The 16,935-nt window shown below is 37.5% G+C and overlaps 1 protein-coding gene across 1 annotated transcript in view; it reads right to left on the reverse strand.

The window, feature by feature from the left end:
• The window catches only part of cnksr3 (cnksr family member 3), a 50,127-nt gene extending 33,948 nt beyond the window's left edge, over window positions 1-16,179 (reverse strand). Inside the window, exon 1 of the mRNA XM_087852409.1 lies at window positions 15,974-16,179. Coding sequence (XP_087708535.1) covers window positions 15,974-16,025 — 52 coding nt within the window. The 5' untranslated portion in view covers window positions 16,026-16,179. The remainder of the gene's footprint in view (window positions 1-15,973) is intronic.
• Between the last annotated feature and the right edge of the window lie 756 nt (window positions 16,180-16,935).

Genomic DNA, 16,935 nt, shown 5'->3' on the forward strand with positions numbered 1-16,935 from the left:
GGAAGCCTCCAGTAATCGTTTAACGCTGCAGAATCGACTGCAGAACATCCCAGGAAGAAAATATTTTCAAGGTCAAGTTATTTTAGTCATTGTAAAACTAAACTGTGAAGCCAGTTATGTTGTACTTAACATTTCCAGGGAAAATACTGTCTATGCTACTTTTGTGCTTACCCATGCAGTCTTATTTCACCTTTTTCATCAGAAAAAGATAAGACATAAATACTGCATACAATAAACACAGTTTTACTGAATGTTTAGTATTTTTGTCTGTATCATCAGAAATGCTGTTATTGCAAGTGTTCTTTAAATATACTGTCAACAAAAGAAAACTGTCTTTAACTTTCAAATTTTAACCTCTGATTTTAAACTTACCTGCTCGGAGTTCACTGCCATCACAGCACAGTTAAAATGAGAGAGAACCATCTCAGTATTTCCGTTGAAACTTTTGTGTTTGTTGACAGAATAAATTTGGCTTGACATGAAAGGCCATTAGAGAGCAAAGTGCACAGACACTCTGAACTCTGACATGATTCCTGAATTCCTACATTTACTTTGTTTAGTGTATTTTGCTCTTTTGATGACCTTATGTTCAGAAATTTTGATATAATTTACTATTGAGAAATTCACTGACGAATCACCATTTTCTACAATAACTTTTGAACATTTAATGAAGCCATACAAAGGTTTACATACTGGGATAAGCTTTTCTTTGGTACTGCTGAGTCTTAGAAAACTTGGTTCATTGTATATTTGTACTGGCCCTTGGTAGAAGAAAGAAAAAAAAATTGCATTTTTATTAAGTTATACGATTTAGTATGTTTATATACACCATCCATCCATCCAGAAACACTGTCACTGGCCCGTATCAGCTGGACTGTTTGTTGATGTACTCTTTGTCAACAACATAAGTCTAGTCCCAGCGTTTTAAAATGTGTGTTTGTTCTGTTTAATGAATGATAATAAAATATTATAATAATGGTGAGAAAAAACTGGAACAGTTTTAAATCGACCTGCTCTGATGCCTGTGTGTTTCTAAAGGCCCCATTTTTCAAAGTTTACTTTAGTCACAGATGTAAGAAAAGCTTGCTTCTCCATCTTTGACCGGTCTCATGTTTGCAGACGACTGTGGACCTCAGCCTGTCTGTCTCTCAGCTGCTGCTGGGAAACTGTGTGCCAACAGGAAGCAGCAGCTCAGGGTGGGAAAGTTTTAATTGTTACCGTAATGACAAAGCTACACGATAGCCTCAAACCCATGAAAACTAGGAGGTTAATATTTGATGGGTCATTACTTCATGTGTCTTAATCAATTTTATCTGTTATCAATCAAAAGATGGCAGCAGTGCTAACGGCTTGGTGACTAATTTTGCTCTCCAAGATTATGAAAACAAACTTTGACTATCCTTGCCACCCTCTCCACCCACAGACGGATGCGAGATAAGCTATACAGCCACAGAGCATTCACTAATTTGTGTCAAACTCTGAGCAACCCTGCTTCATTCATCCCCATTTATACATTTTCCTTTTATGTTAAAAGAACAAGATTTTAACTTCAAGAACATCCCTGTAAAAGACATGTTAAGTTTAATAGAAGGGTAAGACAGCCATGTTTTAAGGTCCCCCCCCACCCCACACACACACACACACACACACACACACACACACACACAAGTTTGTGGGGGCCATTTTGGATTGGCAGACGGCTACATTTATGAAGAAACTGTTTAAACAGTTCAGTGTGAAAGACTTCTGACCTCAACCCCCCTCCACAGCATCCTGACATCTGACAGGAGGTGTCTGCTTCCACAGCTCTCCAAAACCCGATGACGCAATGTTCACACCTACTTCACACCAGGCCTGACCAGCCATGCAGGGGTGAAAACACTGTGCTTCACCTTCTACAGGGGTGACTGTAGCTCAGGTGGTAGAGCAGGTCATCTACTGATCGGAAGGTTGGTGGTTCGATTCCTGGCTTCGCCTAGTCTGCATGCCAAATATCCTTGGGCAAGATACTAACCCCAAATTGCTCTCCGATGCATCCATCGGAGTATGAGTGTGTGTGAATGTTAGCTATAAAGCACTTAGAGAGATGTGCTTGTGCGAATGGGTGTGAATGGGTGAATGCACAAGTTGTGTAAAGCGCTTTGAGTGCTCAGATAAGTAGAAAAGCGCTATATAAGAACCAGTCCATTTACCATTTACATCCATTTTTCCCTTCTTTGAGAAAATAACACACTCATTATTAATCAAACTCACAAATAAACATTTTTATGGCTGAAGCAACCTTTAGCAGCCAGATTCCACATCCTGAAAAAAAAAAAAAGCCTTACAAAGCACAGACTGTAATTTGTTCACGAGTAATGTTCAGATGTATTCAGATTTTTCGATGTATTATCACATCAGTATCAATATGTGTATCATTAAATATATTTTTAAAAAGATTCGTCTTGCTGTACTTCCTTAGCTGGAGTGCAGATTGAGTATGAATACAGTGACTGTGGATAAAATAACAACTGTGGGTGTTTACAGAGGTAAACTACTACTACTACTATTACTACCTACTAATCGCAGTTTGGCCAGCTTGTCTTGTAAGTTGTTGCTATGACAACAGAAAAGATGCTCCACACAGAATTCTCAGGCATGGCTAGCAAGCGTACGTAACTGCATAGCGTTGTAAATAAGCAAGGTTAGACAGAACACAGCCTCAGTCCCATGACGCCGTGACTGAGTAAACGAGTGGCTTTATGTAAACCGTCTCAGGGCAAACCAGTCAGCTGTAGCACAAAATGCACGTTAACCTGCAGGAAAAGAAAGCTGTTGTGCTGCTAACATCAGGTAAACTTGGTAGTGCCGAGCGGCCATAGTGCCAAATATTCAGTGACATTTAAAATCGATGAAATGTTAATGAAAGAAAATAAATAAAGGGTCTTAAATACACAAGCAGGATTTATATGGCCAATGATTAACATCCTCTGTCAGACTTGACTCAATTTTGACTGTTAAGGAGTATTTATAAGACTTGGTCATTATAAAGTTGGTTATTCTAGCCATCTCAAGCACGGGAGAGAATACCAAAAAAGCTGCAGGTTAAACTCCAGCTGCTCATCAACAGTCGAGTTAATCATTTATCAAAAAGATGAAAACAAACAAAACGAGGAGCGCCATGATACCTCCCACCTTTAAAGAAAACACGCTGAAGCGAAAACCTAAAGACATCCATTATGTTTATTCAAGCAGAAATAAAAAGAACTGTTGCTTGGTAAAATTTTGCATTTTTAATATAATACTAAAGATCTATTTGGGAATTTGGGTTGTTGAATTATGATTACTGAAATGTTTAATACAACAAACTCCATTAAAATCCATTTAAACTACTAAAACAAGTTTAAATATCTACTTATAGATGCAGTTTATACCCTTTCAAAACTTTCTGTATTGAGCATTTGTCTCTGTTGAGGTCTTAAATGGAACAAATAACATGTTGGATTTGTTAAATGTGTAGATCTAACAGTAGTTTTCAGGGCTTACAGTTTGCATTTTTAATATACATGTAAAAACAACCTACTGGGCAGTTAAATGTGAAAGTACCCTCAGCCCTTATTTTTTTTTAAACTATTGTCTCAGGGCAGGCCAATTTTACAAGCAGTCTTTAAATAATCCTAACTCTGTTATAATTTGTCCTAGAGGCAAAATTCAAACAGTTTCAGAAAGAAGAGAATAAAGGTTTTAAGAGTGCCACTGCTACCAAAAACACTGTGTCTAGATTTTAGTATGCGCTCTACCATTCTGGGCTAGAGAGAAAACTGAAATGATTCCTGAAAGATGAGAATTACTTTATAATTTTGCAGTCAAAAATCACAAGTCCAGTTGGCTTCTGTGATACTCGGGTGATAAAGGTCAGATATCTCCTCAGAAACTTTCTGTACTGAAGGTTTATCCCTGTGGAGGTCTCGGTCACCTCTTCATTACAACAAATGACACGTGTTGAGTTGTTGAAGCACAAAGATGGAGTCCGGACCCAACACTCCCCAACTGGGCGAAACAAAAGGAATCTTTACACCAGCCACCCAAAAACAACAGGACGAGGGTGGAGGGCTGCGAGGAAAAGTGGTAAAAGAGCAATGAGGCTATTCATAGCTTGACTAGGCCTCTGTCAAACCCTGCACTATATCTCACACACAAACACACACACATACACACACACATCCTGACCATTCATCTGAGGGGTGTGAGGCAGCCTTCTGTCGAACAAACACCATTCAAGAGGAAAAAGGATTTCCTTGAGCACCGTGTAGATCTGTCCTCAAAAACTAAACAAATGGGAACTGTGGGAGTTGACTGAGTGAAAAGTGGAGCAGACCTACTGTATCACAGTGATTTATATCAAACTTTAATATTTATCTTATTATTTACAAGTAGTGGTGTAAAGTTATTGTGTTTTAACAGTAACCATTCAGGAGTATGAGACATAATTATGTTATATTTAGCACTTATTTCAATCACATCCGGAAAAAGTCTACACTTGACCCCACCCTAGACTCTTTAACTTTAGTATATTTATTATATTTAATGAAATCATTACCTTTATACATGTATACTTTTACTTCATAGAACACACACACGTTGGTCAAAAGCTTCAGATGTCCCAGAGATAACCACATAAAGAATTTAGGGTTAAAACTCACTTCTGTGCACCGATTCTGAAAAATAAGGAATCACACCTACAAGGTGAGCCTGGTATCAAAGGTGAAATGCATAAAAAGGAGACATTTCATATACGATAAATTGTTTTGACCATCCAACTACTCCACATGGAAAACGCACTTCGAAGTTTTCGAATTAGTCAACTGACCCTGACATGAGGTGGAAAACTTGAGACCTCTCATAATAGAGCAAAATCCATCTCAAAACACTTAAAAATATAATGTGTTCACAGGTGAATTTCTAAAGGGCTGCTGTCAGTGGTGTATCACTGTTTTTGAACCAATCAGACAAATGATCAATAATTCAGCTTAATTAGTGAGAGATATCAGCTAAATAGCTGAATTGAAGTAAAAATAAGTAAAGTTTACAGGGGTCAGTTTCTGGTTTTTACAGCCTGTTTAGTAAACAGTACGCTGCATGATCTGTGTATTTGGATATCTGGACCTGCTGATATAGCTAACGTGACTCGAGACACTCTCTCTACTGAGTGACCCAAAAGTTGCTCACAGATGGAAAAAAGGCAGGAAGAGGGCCTCGATGGAGATATTCCGGCTGCTTCCTGTGATTCACTGCTCTTCCCTGGGTGAACTCAACTTCACTGATAAGAAACTAAGAGAAAAAAGAAACATCCACCAGCTGGTTCAGTCTTTGATCAAAATCACACTCCTCGACAATCAGCACTTCTCATTTAAATCCATCTGGTTAGAGCTGGTGCAATTACCAGGGTAACATTTCTTCATGACTGAACAGCACTCTCTGCAAACATCCAATAACACCACAAACTACAACTAAGGCTACGTCCACACTAGCCCGGATAGATTTGAAAATGGCGTTTTCAACTGAAAACGCTCCGCGTCCACACTAGCGTTTTCAGTCGTTTTCACAGAGTCGTGCATCCACACTGAAACGGATGAAAACGCTTACGTTCCAGTACTGCGCATACGCAAAAGCGAGTGAGAATTAAAGAATTTGAAGAAAAGCTATCTGGAGCATGTACAAACTGATATTCATCTTTTTTAGTGCTGTCAAAACTGAGAGACAATCAAAGCAACTGCTGTATAATGCCCTCCGCTACCTTTGTTTATTTGGTCACATGACTGCATCACATGACTAAAATACGTCATCATTTTAGAAAGTCTGCATTTTCGTGTGCCCAAACTGCGACGGGACAGCTGCGTTTTGAAATGTATGCGTTTTTGAGAGCATTTTCAAAACGCTGCGTTTTTCCTTGAGGAAAGCGCCGTCTCAGTGTGGACGGGAGGTCAAAACGGAGAGAAAACGATGAGTTTTCAAACGAAAACGCATTATTGTGGACATAGCCTAAGAATGAAAAGAGTTATCAATATCTCTGGCTACGTAAATTATCAATCACTTGTTGATAGCAGAACAATCTGTTTTCTTTTTTGCTCATTTAAGACTAAACTGGCTGATTGATTAAAGTAAGATAAAATTTAAGACTTTTAATGATACTCTGAAGAAAATTGTGACGAACTGTTGAATAAACGAGATAAATTCTCAGGCAGGACACTCAAACTTCGAACACCCGATCCTAAAAGTAATTTCTAAAGGTTACTGATGCTGTTTTGCTGTCGTTCTTTCTTTATTCTCCCCATGAATTTCGGTTGATATGATGAATTATCATAGGTCCGGTCGTAACCCAACATGTCCTTCTTAATATCCACAACAAGCTACTTCATGCAAGTTGATTTATCAAATCAGCTTCATCGGAAGTGTGAGAAAAACACTGTACCCAAAACACAAAGTGCCTTGAAGTGCCAGTTTCTGCTAGCAGCATGGATGGTATGAGCATCCAGTTCAACACATTTTGAAACTTCAACTGCTAAGTCAGGAAAAAGGAAAGAACAAAAAAAATAAAATAAAAATCAGAGACCCTTACTTTGAATGTCTAAGATGTTCACATCTTAGATTAGATTTTTACACTGACCGTATGATGGAAAGCCAGACACAAGCAGAGCAGACGCAGCAGATTAAAGATTTCATTTTGTCCATGAAGTGCATCTTTGATAAGAATTTTACCCCCAGCCCAGACTGTCTTAAGCTCTTTGCGCGGGACTACACTGATTAAAGGTCGTCGTCCCCACTAAACAAACATGATGACATGGATGTCGCGTCCTCCTTATCGAAACCAAAAGTTTCGGTTATCTCGTCTTACTGGATGAGACGTTGTTTATTTGGATTCATTCCAGCTGAGTTTAAACAGTGAAAATCTGCCAAGTTTCACTCGTGTGAGTCTGGATGCACAAAAGAACGATCGTTTTCTTTTAATTTGATGATGTGTTGAAAGTCAGTGACAGGCTCCTCAAAAACACTTTCGACTGGATTACGTTACAGAAGCTCATTTTCAGCCATGTAATCCTGGATTTATTTCACATGCCATTTGATAAATGGCCGTCCTAATAAAGTACCGGTCAATCCAAAATCCATTTATTTGTGATTAAAGCTGTTTACTTATGTCACAAATCACAATCTTGCAGACGTTGCAAAAACTGTGAAGTTAACTTTTAAAATTGATTAAACTGTGAGTGAACTAGACCTACCACAGCTCAGTGAGCAACCTGCCAAATTCAGAGTCTGTGGGAAACTAAACTACAGTCTATCTTTGTCTGCTTCTGTTTCAACTTGTTCCTCAATCTGTAGCTTTGTCTCTGCGTAAAACAAATCGGGGGTGGATACAAGAAGCTAAAAAGACACAAACCTCAACAGCAACCTCCTCACTGTTCTTTGGTTTATAAGTCCAGTAACGGGGATTCACTTGAGTCTGTTTGATTTACAGGTGCGCTCATAACTCACAGGCAGGTAGCCATTCAAACTGCCTGACATATTGTTAGGACAGGTATGCTGTTCTTTGACTTACATCATTAATACAATATTGGGGGAAAATTATCAAAATCCTCATTTAGGTTCAAATAAAAATCTTTATTTGGTCGTGAAGCAGAAATTATCAATTTATTTCAAGTTTTTTCCAGGCATTAACCATATCATGATGTACAATACTGGATCATTATGCACTTCTGAATCTTTATTTAGACACATGCTGTTTGCACAAACAGAAGCTCAGGTAAACACAACAAAGCTCGTGGAACAAACCTGCAGTGTCCCTTGTCTTCTGTCACATAATCCCCTTCATTTGTTTTTGATCAAGTTCATTCCCTGGCCCGTTACACTTCAGCTTTAAATGCTGTGTCAGTGCCTTTGTTACTAATGTAGCTCAACATCAGCAGTCCAGAAACATGATATAAATTACTCCACATATGAATTAATATCTCAGGTCACATGACTGAAGCGTCCACTCAAATAACTTGATATTCAGAAACAGTGACCTTCACTGAAAGTCAAATCATCACCAGCTTTTCTAAACAGGCACCAGAACAGTAAGGTAACACACGGATCATCTTAATTAGGAAACACTCCATAGAGCCCCTTTAATGTCTCATTTTTAATGTTCTTGATTATTTTATAATATTATTATTCTGATAGACTGTTTAAGTTTAGCCTTCAACTAAAGCATTGGTTTCTCAATGATCATTGGCCAACACTGGTCTGTCTGTTCCTGTATCAACTACCAATAATTATGCTCTTTGGAAGTCATGCAACCCATTTAAAACGACTCTCTTTAAACTGAATCCAAAAATACAACAAAGAAGTTTCCCCGAGTCACCAAAGACATGTGGTGGTGAAAATGATCAATGTAATCTGACCAGATTGCAGATAACAGATGTTTCCAGCTGCTGCTCATGGCCCACACTTTTAAAGTCTGATTAAAATGGGTTTCACGAGTGACAGCTGTAATCTAGATGGTTTTTGGGGGTTGTGTTTTTTTTTAAAAGAGCCGACAGGAAGCTCTTTGTTAGATAAAATTCCTCAAACTGAAACCACAGTGATGCTGATTTCTGGCAGCTTTCTGCTGATCGACATTTTTAGAGATAAAATTGTTTATTTTGGCCAAAAAGCATCGAGAGGAAGAGGAGGGTCAAAGAGTCAAAGTCCATGTTAATGTGTCAATGTAAAATGTTCCATTTTACAGACTCTGCATTTCCAACCAGTCGGATTTAAAACTTGAAACTAAAAACTGTTCAAGTCAGTGAGTTTGTTACAACCGGATTTACAGCCCAAACAGGGAAATCTTATCAGTTACATACATTCATAAAGACGTCATTACTTTTGTCAAAGAAGTTTGGCTGCTTGTAAAATAACCAGCTGGAAACTACTTTGACAATAAACTTTACAGTGTCCAAAACAAAAACATGAAGTGATCCAAAATTGTGTTTTTGGATTACAAACTAAATTACGGTATTTGGGGTTGTTAGTTGAACAAAAAAATAAACAAAGAACGCTTCTGTGAAGCATGTTTGACTCCTGTCAAAAAAAATCTACACAAATGTTATCATTTTGATTTTTTTTAAATTAACTGGTAACTCTCCTCAATTCCACGAAAACACCAACAGAAGTCTTCTTTAATCATAAAAATGTGCTTGAAACTCAAATATATTCAATTTAGCAACAAAGGAGGCAAAGAAAAGAAGGAAACAATCACGTGTGAGAAGCAAGGACACAAGACAATGTTTGGCATTTTAGCTTGAAAAATTATTTAGTTTAAAGTTACTGAGTTAAACACTCAACTAACTATACGATGGGAAGTATATCTTGGGGGCCAAAATCAGGATATAAGTGTATATAATACTGACTTGTGTTTCCATTTCCAAACTCATCAGGCACTATTGGTGCCTGGTTAAAGCATGCGAGCTCTAATGTTTAACAGAATAATGGAGTTTTTGTTCAAGAACAAGCAATAAAAATATTGATTCCACCCATTCCCCCTGAAGAAAAAACAAGGCATGAAGTTCAAAGGGAGCAGGAAGGAAAAAAAATAAATGTCAATTTTTACAGGAAGAAACTTCCAGCAGCCATCTGCTGCAACCAGTTGGGGGCGAGGGGATCAATACCATATGCTGAATTCAAGGACCAATACTGACTTAAAAAAGAGAAAAAGTGATTTAAGAAACAAACAACGCTGTAACTGCATTAAATACGTTAGCTTGCTGTTACCCATTCCCTATGTAGTTTCCTCCAGTCTACTTGTTGTTCATTGACTTTTATTTCCCGCGCACCTCTCCATAAAGAGGTCATTGACCTCATATTTAGAGTGTGCCAACCGTCTAACCAGCCTGTCGTCATGTGTAACTACACCTGTCAGGAGTAGGGAGGTATGTGGATCTGTCTGAACATGTTCAGTTAATTCCCTGAGACGTATGTTTACCAGTGAGTGACAGCTGTTTGATCAGCCTGCACAGAAACATGGGGTAGACTCTTATGGTACCCTCACTGTATTTAATGTAAGCATTTATTTATAGGTCACACATTTCTTCAGTTAGATCAGGGGAACATGGTGTTGGAGGACTGCTCACATTTACATGAGACTAAACACTGATGAGCTAAGAGCTTTAAGGCTGTACTCACAGTACTCTCGTCCTTGCAAGGTTCATCAAGTTTTACAAGATTTTAATGTTGATTTAAATAGAAGAGAAAAGCATGAAAGCAATGGTTTGATTATAAGATGAAACAGAAGCATTTCAGATGAAATGTATGAAAACACAGCCTATAAATCTACTACCCAACATTTAATAACTAGAAATATTCCTGATGGTTAAAGATGGATAAAAATTGTGTCTTTAAGCCCGATTTGTTTTTCTAAATGTGCCTGACCTCCACTACGAGCTGGTGGGCCACACTTACATTCCAACCTGTAGCAGGTGGAGAACTGCTGACGCTACCTGAGCTCAATGCTGCAGAGGTGAGCAGCGACTACCATGAAAACTGCCGAACAAGATGGAGTTGGAGTGCGATCTCCAGAGTAGAACAAGAACTATAATCACCATCTGCGGTCCAAGATGTTGGAGATGGCATCTGTGACCACTGACCACTCAAGCAAGATACTCGAGACAGTGGACTGACATCAAGGACCGCCGTAACAGCAATCCAAGCAGGCTCCTCGTCGGGAAACACGAGAAGGGAAGGACCCTTTAACCTGCTTAGCAACAGCTCAACTTTCAAATTAAGGGCAAGTTGTTTGTCCACTATAGTGATAGGATTTCCGGCTCTTTTTAGAGAACCGGCTCTTTCGGTTCGGCTCACTAAAAAGAGCCGGCTCTTTCGGCTCCGAACCGGCTCTTTTGGCTCCGAACCGGCTCTTCAGGTTGTTTTGTTGCTTTAATTAATTTATTATTAACAATAATATAAAATTATGCACAAAAGGAATTACTAATGTAAAAAAGTGGTTTTATTTATGTATGTTTATATATAAATATATGCGGTGGCCCCTAGAGACAAAACACGTACAAACTCCAAAACACATTTCTAGCATGAACTGAACTTCCAAAACAGAGCTACCTAGATCACTTAAATTACACAATTGAAAGCATGAAAGCATATGTGTGTTGTTTGTGTATTTATACACAAGCATTCATATATAGTCAAATAATTTAAAAAAAAAAAAAGGTTCATTTACCTGTTATTACTACACACCAAATCCGGTCGTTGGTACTTGCTGGCTTGTGTAGCCACTAGGTAACAAAAGCTCAACACTGCGCCCTAGCATTCTGGAGCACTTCTGTTGTCTTTTGTACGTGTTTTGAGTTTTTATATGTGCTTCTGAGTTTGTACGTGCTTCTGAGTTTGTACGTGCTTCTGAGTTTGTATGTGTTTTTACGTGTTTTGGAGTTTGTACGTGTTTTGGAGTTTGTACGTGTTTTTTATGTGTTTTGGAGTTTGTACGTGCTTCAGGGTTCGTACGTGATTTGAAGTATGTACGTGCTTTGGGGCCACCGTAAATATACTTTTATTTATTCACTCCACATAAAATGTAATAAATAAATCATATAATACAAAAATCAACTATTCACATTTCAACTTTTAACTATTTAAATTTTCAGCTTTTTCCTTTTACAAATTTAAAGTGAAACAACACAAAACACTGCAAACCACAACACAATTAAATATAAATTATAATGTGAAAACAAAAAGAACATGCATATTCTCTGTCATATGGACCTGCATGAATAAACTTTCGGAATCCTTTGTCATCTGCAACTGAAAATAGTTGTGGATGATTACTATACCTTTCTAATGTGCCGTTGTTGTCCCTGTCTCTCTTTCTCTCTCTCTCCCTCCTGCTCTGTTCCTGTGCTACTGCTTGTGGAACTACCGCCCCTCCCCCCTCTGCCCAGCGTAAAGCACAAGGCTCGCATGCTGAGTGAAGCGGAAAAAAAGTGTGAGAGAGAGAGAGAGAGAGGGGGTGAGAGAAAAAAACAAACAAACAAAAAAAAAAAAAACAACGGCTCGCGATAAGGAGCCGGCTCGCGTCGTTCACGTCAAAGAACCGGCTCTAAGAGCCATTTTGTTCGCGACAGACCCATCACTAGTCCACTACTAAACTGTCTGTCTGAGACAACATGATCAATAAATAAATGAGACCTGATGACACAATTCTTAACCCACCTTTAACCATTAGGAACATTTCTAGCTATGGAAAGTTAGGTAATAGATTTTTTTTATTTACAGGAGGATGGACTGATTTAGGGGCCATATCATACTGTTCACAGTAATACTGGTATAATGTTGGGCAACGATAGGAAAATGAAATATCGCAATAGAATATGGGTAAAACGCGCATTGCGCAGTGCCTTTGTTTTCATATGCACATGGCGGAAAAAGCATGGCAGCGAAAGCAGATCGTTGATTGAAACGGATGAACCAGAATTAGTTTGTAAAAATGCTGCAACTTCAGTTGGAACTGGTTTAGCTTTCGTCCGTCAGATACACAACAAGGCACTATTTTTGGTAGAGCATGCTAGCGGGCCGTCATTATTACCGTGTTTTTTTGGAAAATACGACACACTTAAAATCAATCCTTTGATTCTTCTGAAAATCGTCAGCGCCCCTTATAATCCCGTGTGCCTTATATATGAATTCTGGTTATGTTTACTGACCTCGAAACAATTTTATGTGGTGAACGGTGCTCGAAAATCTGTCAAATGTTTTAGTACGACTTTGCTAAGCTACAAACCCGCACAGGTTGATGGATTATCGGAGCATTACGGCTATCGTAGGCAGGAGCCTTGCGGAGTGATACGCACTGTGCTTCAACATAATATTACCGTATTGTGTGTGTATAACCTCTTTTTAAGTTTTGTGGATATTATACATGGTTATGCTGAGGATATGTCGGCCCATTTCCACCAGAAATGCCTTTTGGTTAAACTGTCAGCAAGGAATTTACATTTGCACAGTTAAATTTTTATATAACTTTCATGCACACAAAAAAACAGCTGCTTGTTTAAGTGAAAATACATTGATGGGTTGGGGGTTTTTTGCACTAATAAAGTTGTGGAGTTGTAAAGTATTTTGTCTAGTGTCAATTATATCGTCAGTTATATCGTTATCACAAATTTTCAAATGTATATCGTGATAAATATTTTTGGTCATATCGCCCTGCTCTAGACTGATTATTGGGTTGTTATTTGTTTTCAGAGAATGCATATGGTATCATTTATTCACCTAGACACAAGTCTACACATGCCTTACTACAGTCACAAAGGCAATGAAATCCTGTGAGAAACACTGATAAAAAACTGGATGTGCCCCCTGGTGGCCACTGAAAGGGATCCATGTTTAAAAGACTTCCTCAATGGCTTGACTTTTTAGGCCTGGAAGCTGTCCTTTTTTCTATACAGTGTATGTAAAAAAACAGCAAAACTAAGAGCAGAGGAATAAGAAACCAGAGTGGCTGAAAAAATGGCTTGAGTTGGAGGTCAGGTGGAGAAATTCATTGGAAACCTACTTGTGATTTTAATGTCAAGATGACTGAATGAACTTTCCATGAAAAGAACCTCTAGCTTGGATCGCATGAGTCAGGCAAAGATGCATAACACACACCCCCACTGCCTACAGCCAGCAGCAGCAATCCACTCTGTCAATACTACAGCAAGATCAGAGCCAACAACACATCTCATTTGATATTGGTTTAAAGAGTTTGATATGAATGTCATTACACCTTGGTAAGTAAGTATTTTTTCACTTATGGTATGAATATGAAGAGATTCTGGCAGGAAAATGTCCTGCGTTGGTTTTTTTGTTATGTTTTTTAATAAACAATTTTTCATAGTAGGATTGAAATACAGGAAAATACACAGTAAGGCAACAGATGCTCACTGACTTGGCTAATTATCCCTGTCTACTTAGTTTACCTCAGATATCAGACTATTAATACATTAATAACTCTCAGGTTATCAAACTTATCCACTTCAGAGGGGTTAAAAGGTCAAAAATAAAATTAAAATTGTTTCCCTGAACTTGTTCCTAAATTTTCCTATAATGGGTCATTTTACACTGGAATTTTCTGGTTTTTCCAGGAAAGCTGCATACTTGCCTTTTAAAACCATGGAGATAAACTGCTTTTCAATAAAGTACTTTATGCATTTATGATGAAAATTGAATAATATAATAAAATTAATAATAAAAACAATAAAATGATAGTCATCTGCTAAGAGTCACGTCCTGATAGGTTAAAACAGGTCTTTATTACATCTGAGTGTCGTTTTATGGCAGATGTGCTAACTGGTCATGCCTGTTTATTGCTTAACAACACTGTTAGTGATGAATATGAATACTTGGCTCAGTGAATGTGGGAGTGCAAATCCCACAGTCAGTAAACAACACTGTAACCACCACAGAGTGTTTCCTTATCAGACAGTCTGTCAGCCAACAATGTTCAAGTCAAATTAACCTGCACTATACTTGGGATTTAAGGGATTTTTTTGTTTGTTTTAATTTGTGTTTAGACTTTGTTCATTTTTCAGTCAGATTCTTAAATACAAACTAAAATTATATTGCAAAATAACAATAATCAAGTTTTCAAGTATATTCTCAAGTAGAATTTATGCATTCTTACTTATTTAAATGTGCTTTAGAAATGCTTTTCACATAATAAATGTTTCTTATTGGCAGTGTTTATATGACGAGTAACTAAATTAAATAAATTAAAATGTTAGACCTTCCTGAGAATCTTAGGTATCTCTAACAAAAAATGTGGAATGACTTCCTTTTTCAAGGACTTGGAACAGACTTTCCATTCATATCTAAAAGGATTTAACATTAACATTAACACTGAGCAACAACAGCCAATGTTTGCTTAGAAATGTAGCCCACTAAATAGTAACTTCAAACAACAACATGAACTCCACAAAAAGGAAAAAAACTGATTTGGCTTCACACTGGCTTTTAAAAGTTGCAATGCAAGATTTATGCAGCATAGGCAAGTTATTGCTATCTAGCCAACTATATATTACTTTCTAACACTGTTCGCCACTGTCGGGGCTAATGCTAGCTCCCTTAGTAAATGAGGGTGTTGTTAAGAACACCTTTGTGGCTGTACTTAGACAACTTTTAATACTACAAAATGATTATTTTCATAAATATAAACAAAATGTAATTAGGAATACATCAATATACAATCCACTATCATCTACATATTGGCAAATCTACAAACATGAGAGTCATGCATTATAAACTATTTAACCATGTAGCTAGGGTTTACCTGGCAATATTTTTGCTTTTTTAAAAGGTAACATATACTTTTATCAGCTCATGATGTAAAAATCAAGTTTTTTTCCCCAAGTTTGTTATTTAAGGGTACTTTGCAAACAGGACTGCAAGCTTCCAGTAGTAGAGGTCTACTACATCATACACAACACAAACAGAAGTAAAACATATCAATAAAAGGAACAAATAGTAGAAAAACTATTATTAGATTATAGTAAAATATTCAAACAATTTCAGTTATTTTAAGAAAAATAATATTTACCTGTTGTATGTGAATTTAGCTCTGACTAAATATATACATGCTGTAAACTCCTTAAATCTAAAAGCAAACATTCCTCCAAGACACAAGCTTCCCAATTAGCCATAAACTAGAAACGTCTTTAAAAATATTAATTTTTAAAAAGAAAAAAAAAATCACATAAAAGTTGTAGATTTTACTGTTTGCAGTTTATGGGACCAACACTGATCCATAAAGATCAAGAAAACTCCTGCATGACAAGTAGGTTAAGGCAGGGAAAAGCAGAACTTTACAGTTAGCCATTAACTCTCCTCTCTGCCCCCCAAAGAACCGCTAATTCCCTCCGAAAAGTGCCCCCACCCCACTACCACTCCCACCCACTGGATGTAGTTAGTTCCTACTCTTCAGCAGCCTTACCTCTCATCCACTCCACCACTTGTTGCGGGTTCCACTTGCTCACAGCTTCCATTTTTCTCCAAAGCGCTGGGAGCACCAGGGTTTAATTTAACTCCAGAACCAGCGAGACGAATCCGTTAATGGGACATGACTTTATCACAGAAAAGAACACAAGAGGTCCGTTACAGGACAGAGACACACGGTGAAACAACGACCCAACGGTCCGCCACTCACTGACGGACTGCCTGCCTGCTGCTCTGTGGTGACTGGTTAGCAGCGCGTGGAGCAGGTGTCAGGTTACCATTGCTTTGACCACGCCTCGTTATTCCTTTACCTCCAATCGCATGAGTGTATGCGAGGCTGTTGTTAACTTTTGTGGGGAAAGGGGGAGTGTTGTATGGAATGCCATTTATGTCAACATTAAACGATCAGATACGATACATATATATATATATATATATATATATATATATATATATATATATATATATATATATGTGTGTGTGTGTGTGTGTGTGTGTGAACGTTTTTGAATACTCAAAGGTTAAACGACAGCATTTGAAAGAAACTAATTTTTTATTCTTTTATTTCTTGTGTTTGATTGTTTTTCTTTTCTGTTTAAATACATATATCAAATGTACAATTAAGCAACATAGCAACAACAGGATTACAAAAAGATGATAAAAAATTAAAATAATCAAGCTTTATTGTAATGTGTACAGTACTTAACAAATTTATTAGACCACCACCCAGTGTTATGTATATTCCACAGCTGCCCTAAATATTAGCCATTTCCAATTTATATTTTTAATGTTCTGTGCTGCCTAATCCACCACAAACACTTTCCTATATAATAATGCTTCAGTATAATTTTTTGCTGTTATCCTTGAATTTTCAAATTGCTCGTGAAGCGCATCATTATTATTATTTTTATTAAGATGCTACATTCCACTTAGTTACTTGCGTTCTTGAATACAAAATTA

Source organism: Neolamprologus brichardi, chromosome 15 (genome assembly GCF_056152115.1).
Source record: "Neolamprologus brichardi isolate AB-2024 chromosome 15, ASM5615211v1, whole genome shotgun sequence".
NCBI lineage: Eukaryota > Metazoa > Chordata > Actinopteri > Cichliformes > Cichlidae > Neolamprologus > Neolamprologus brichardi.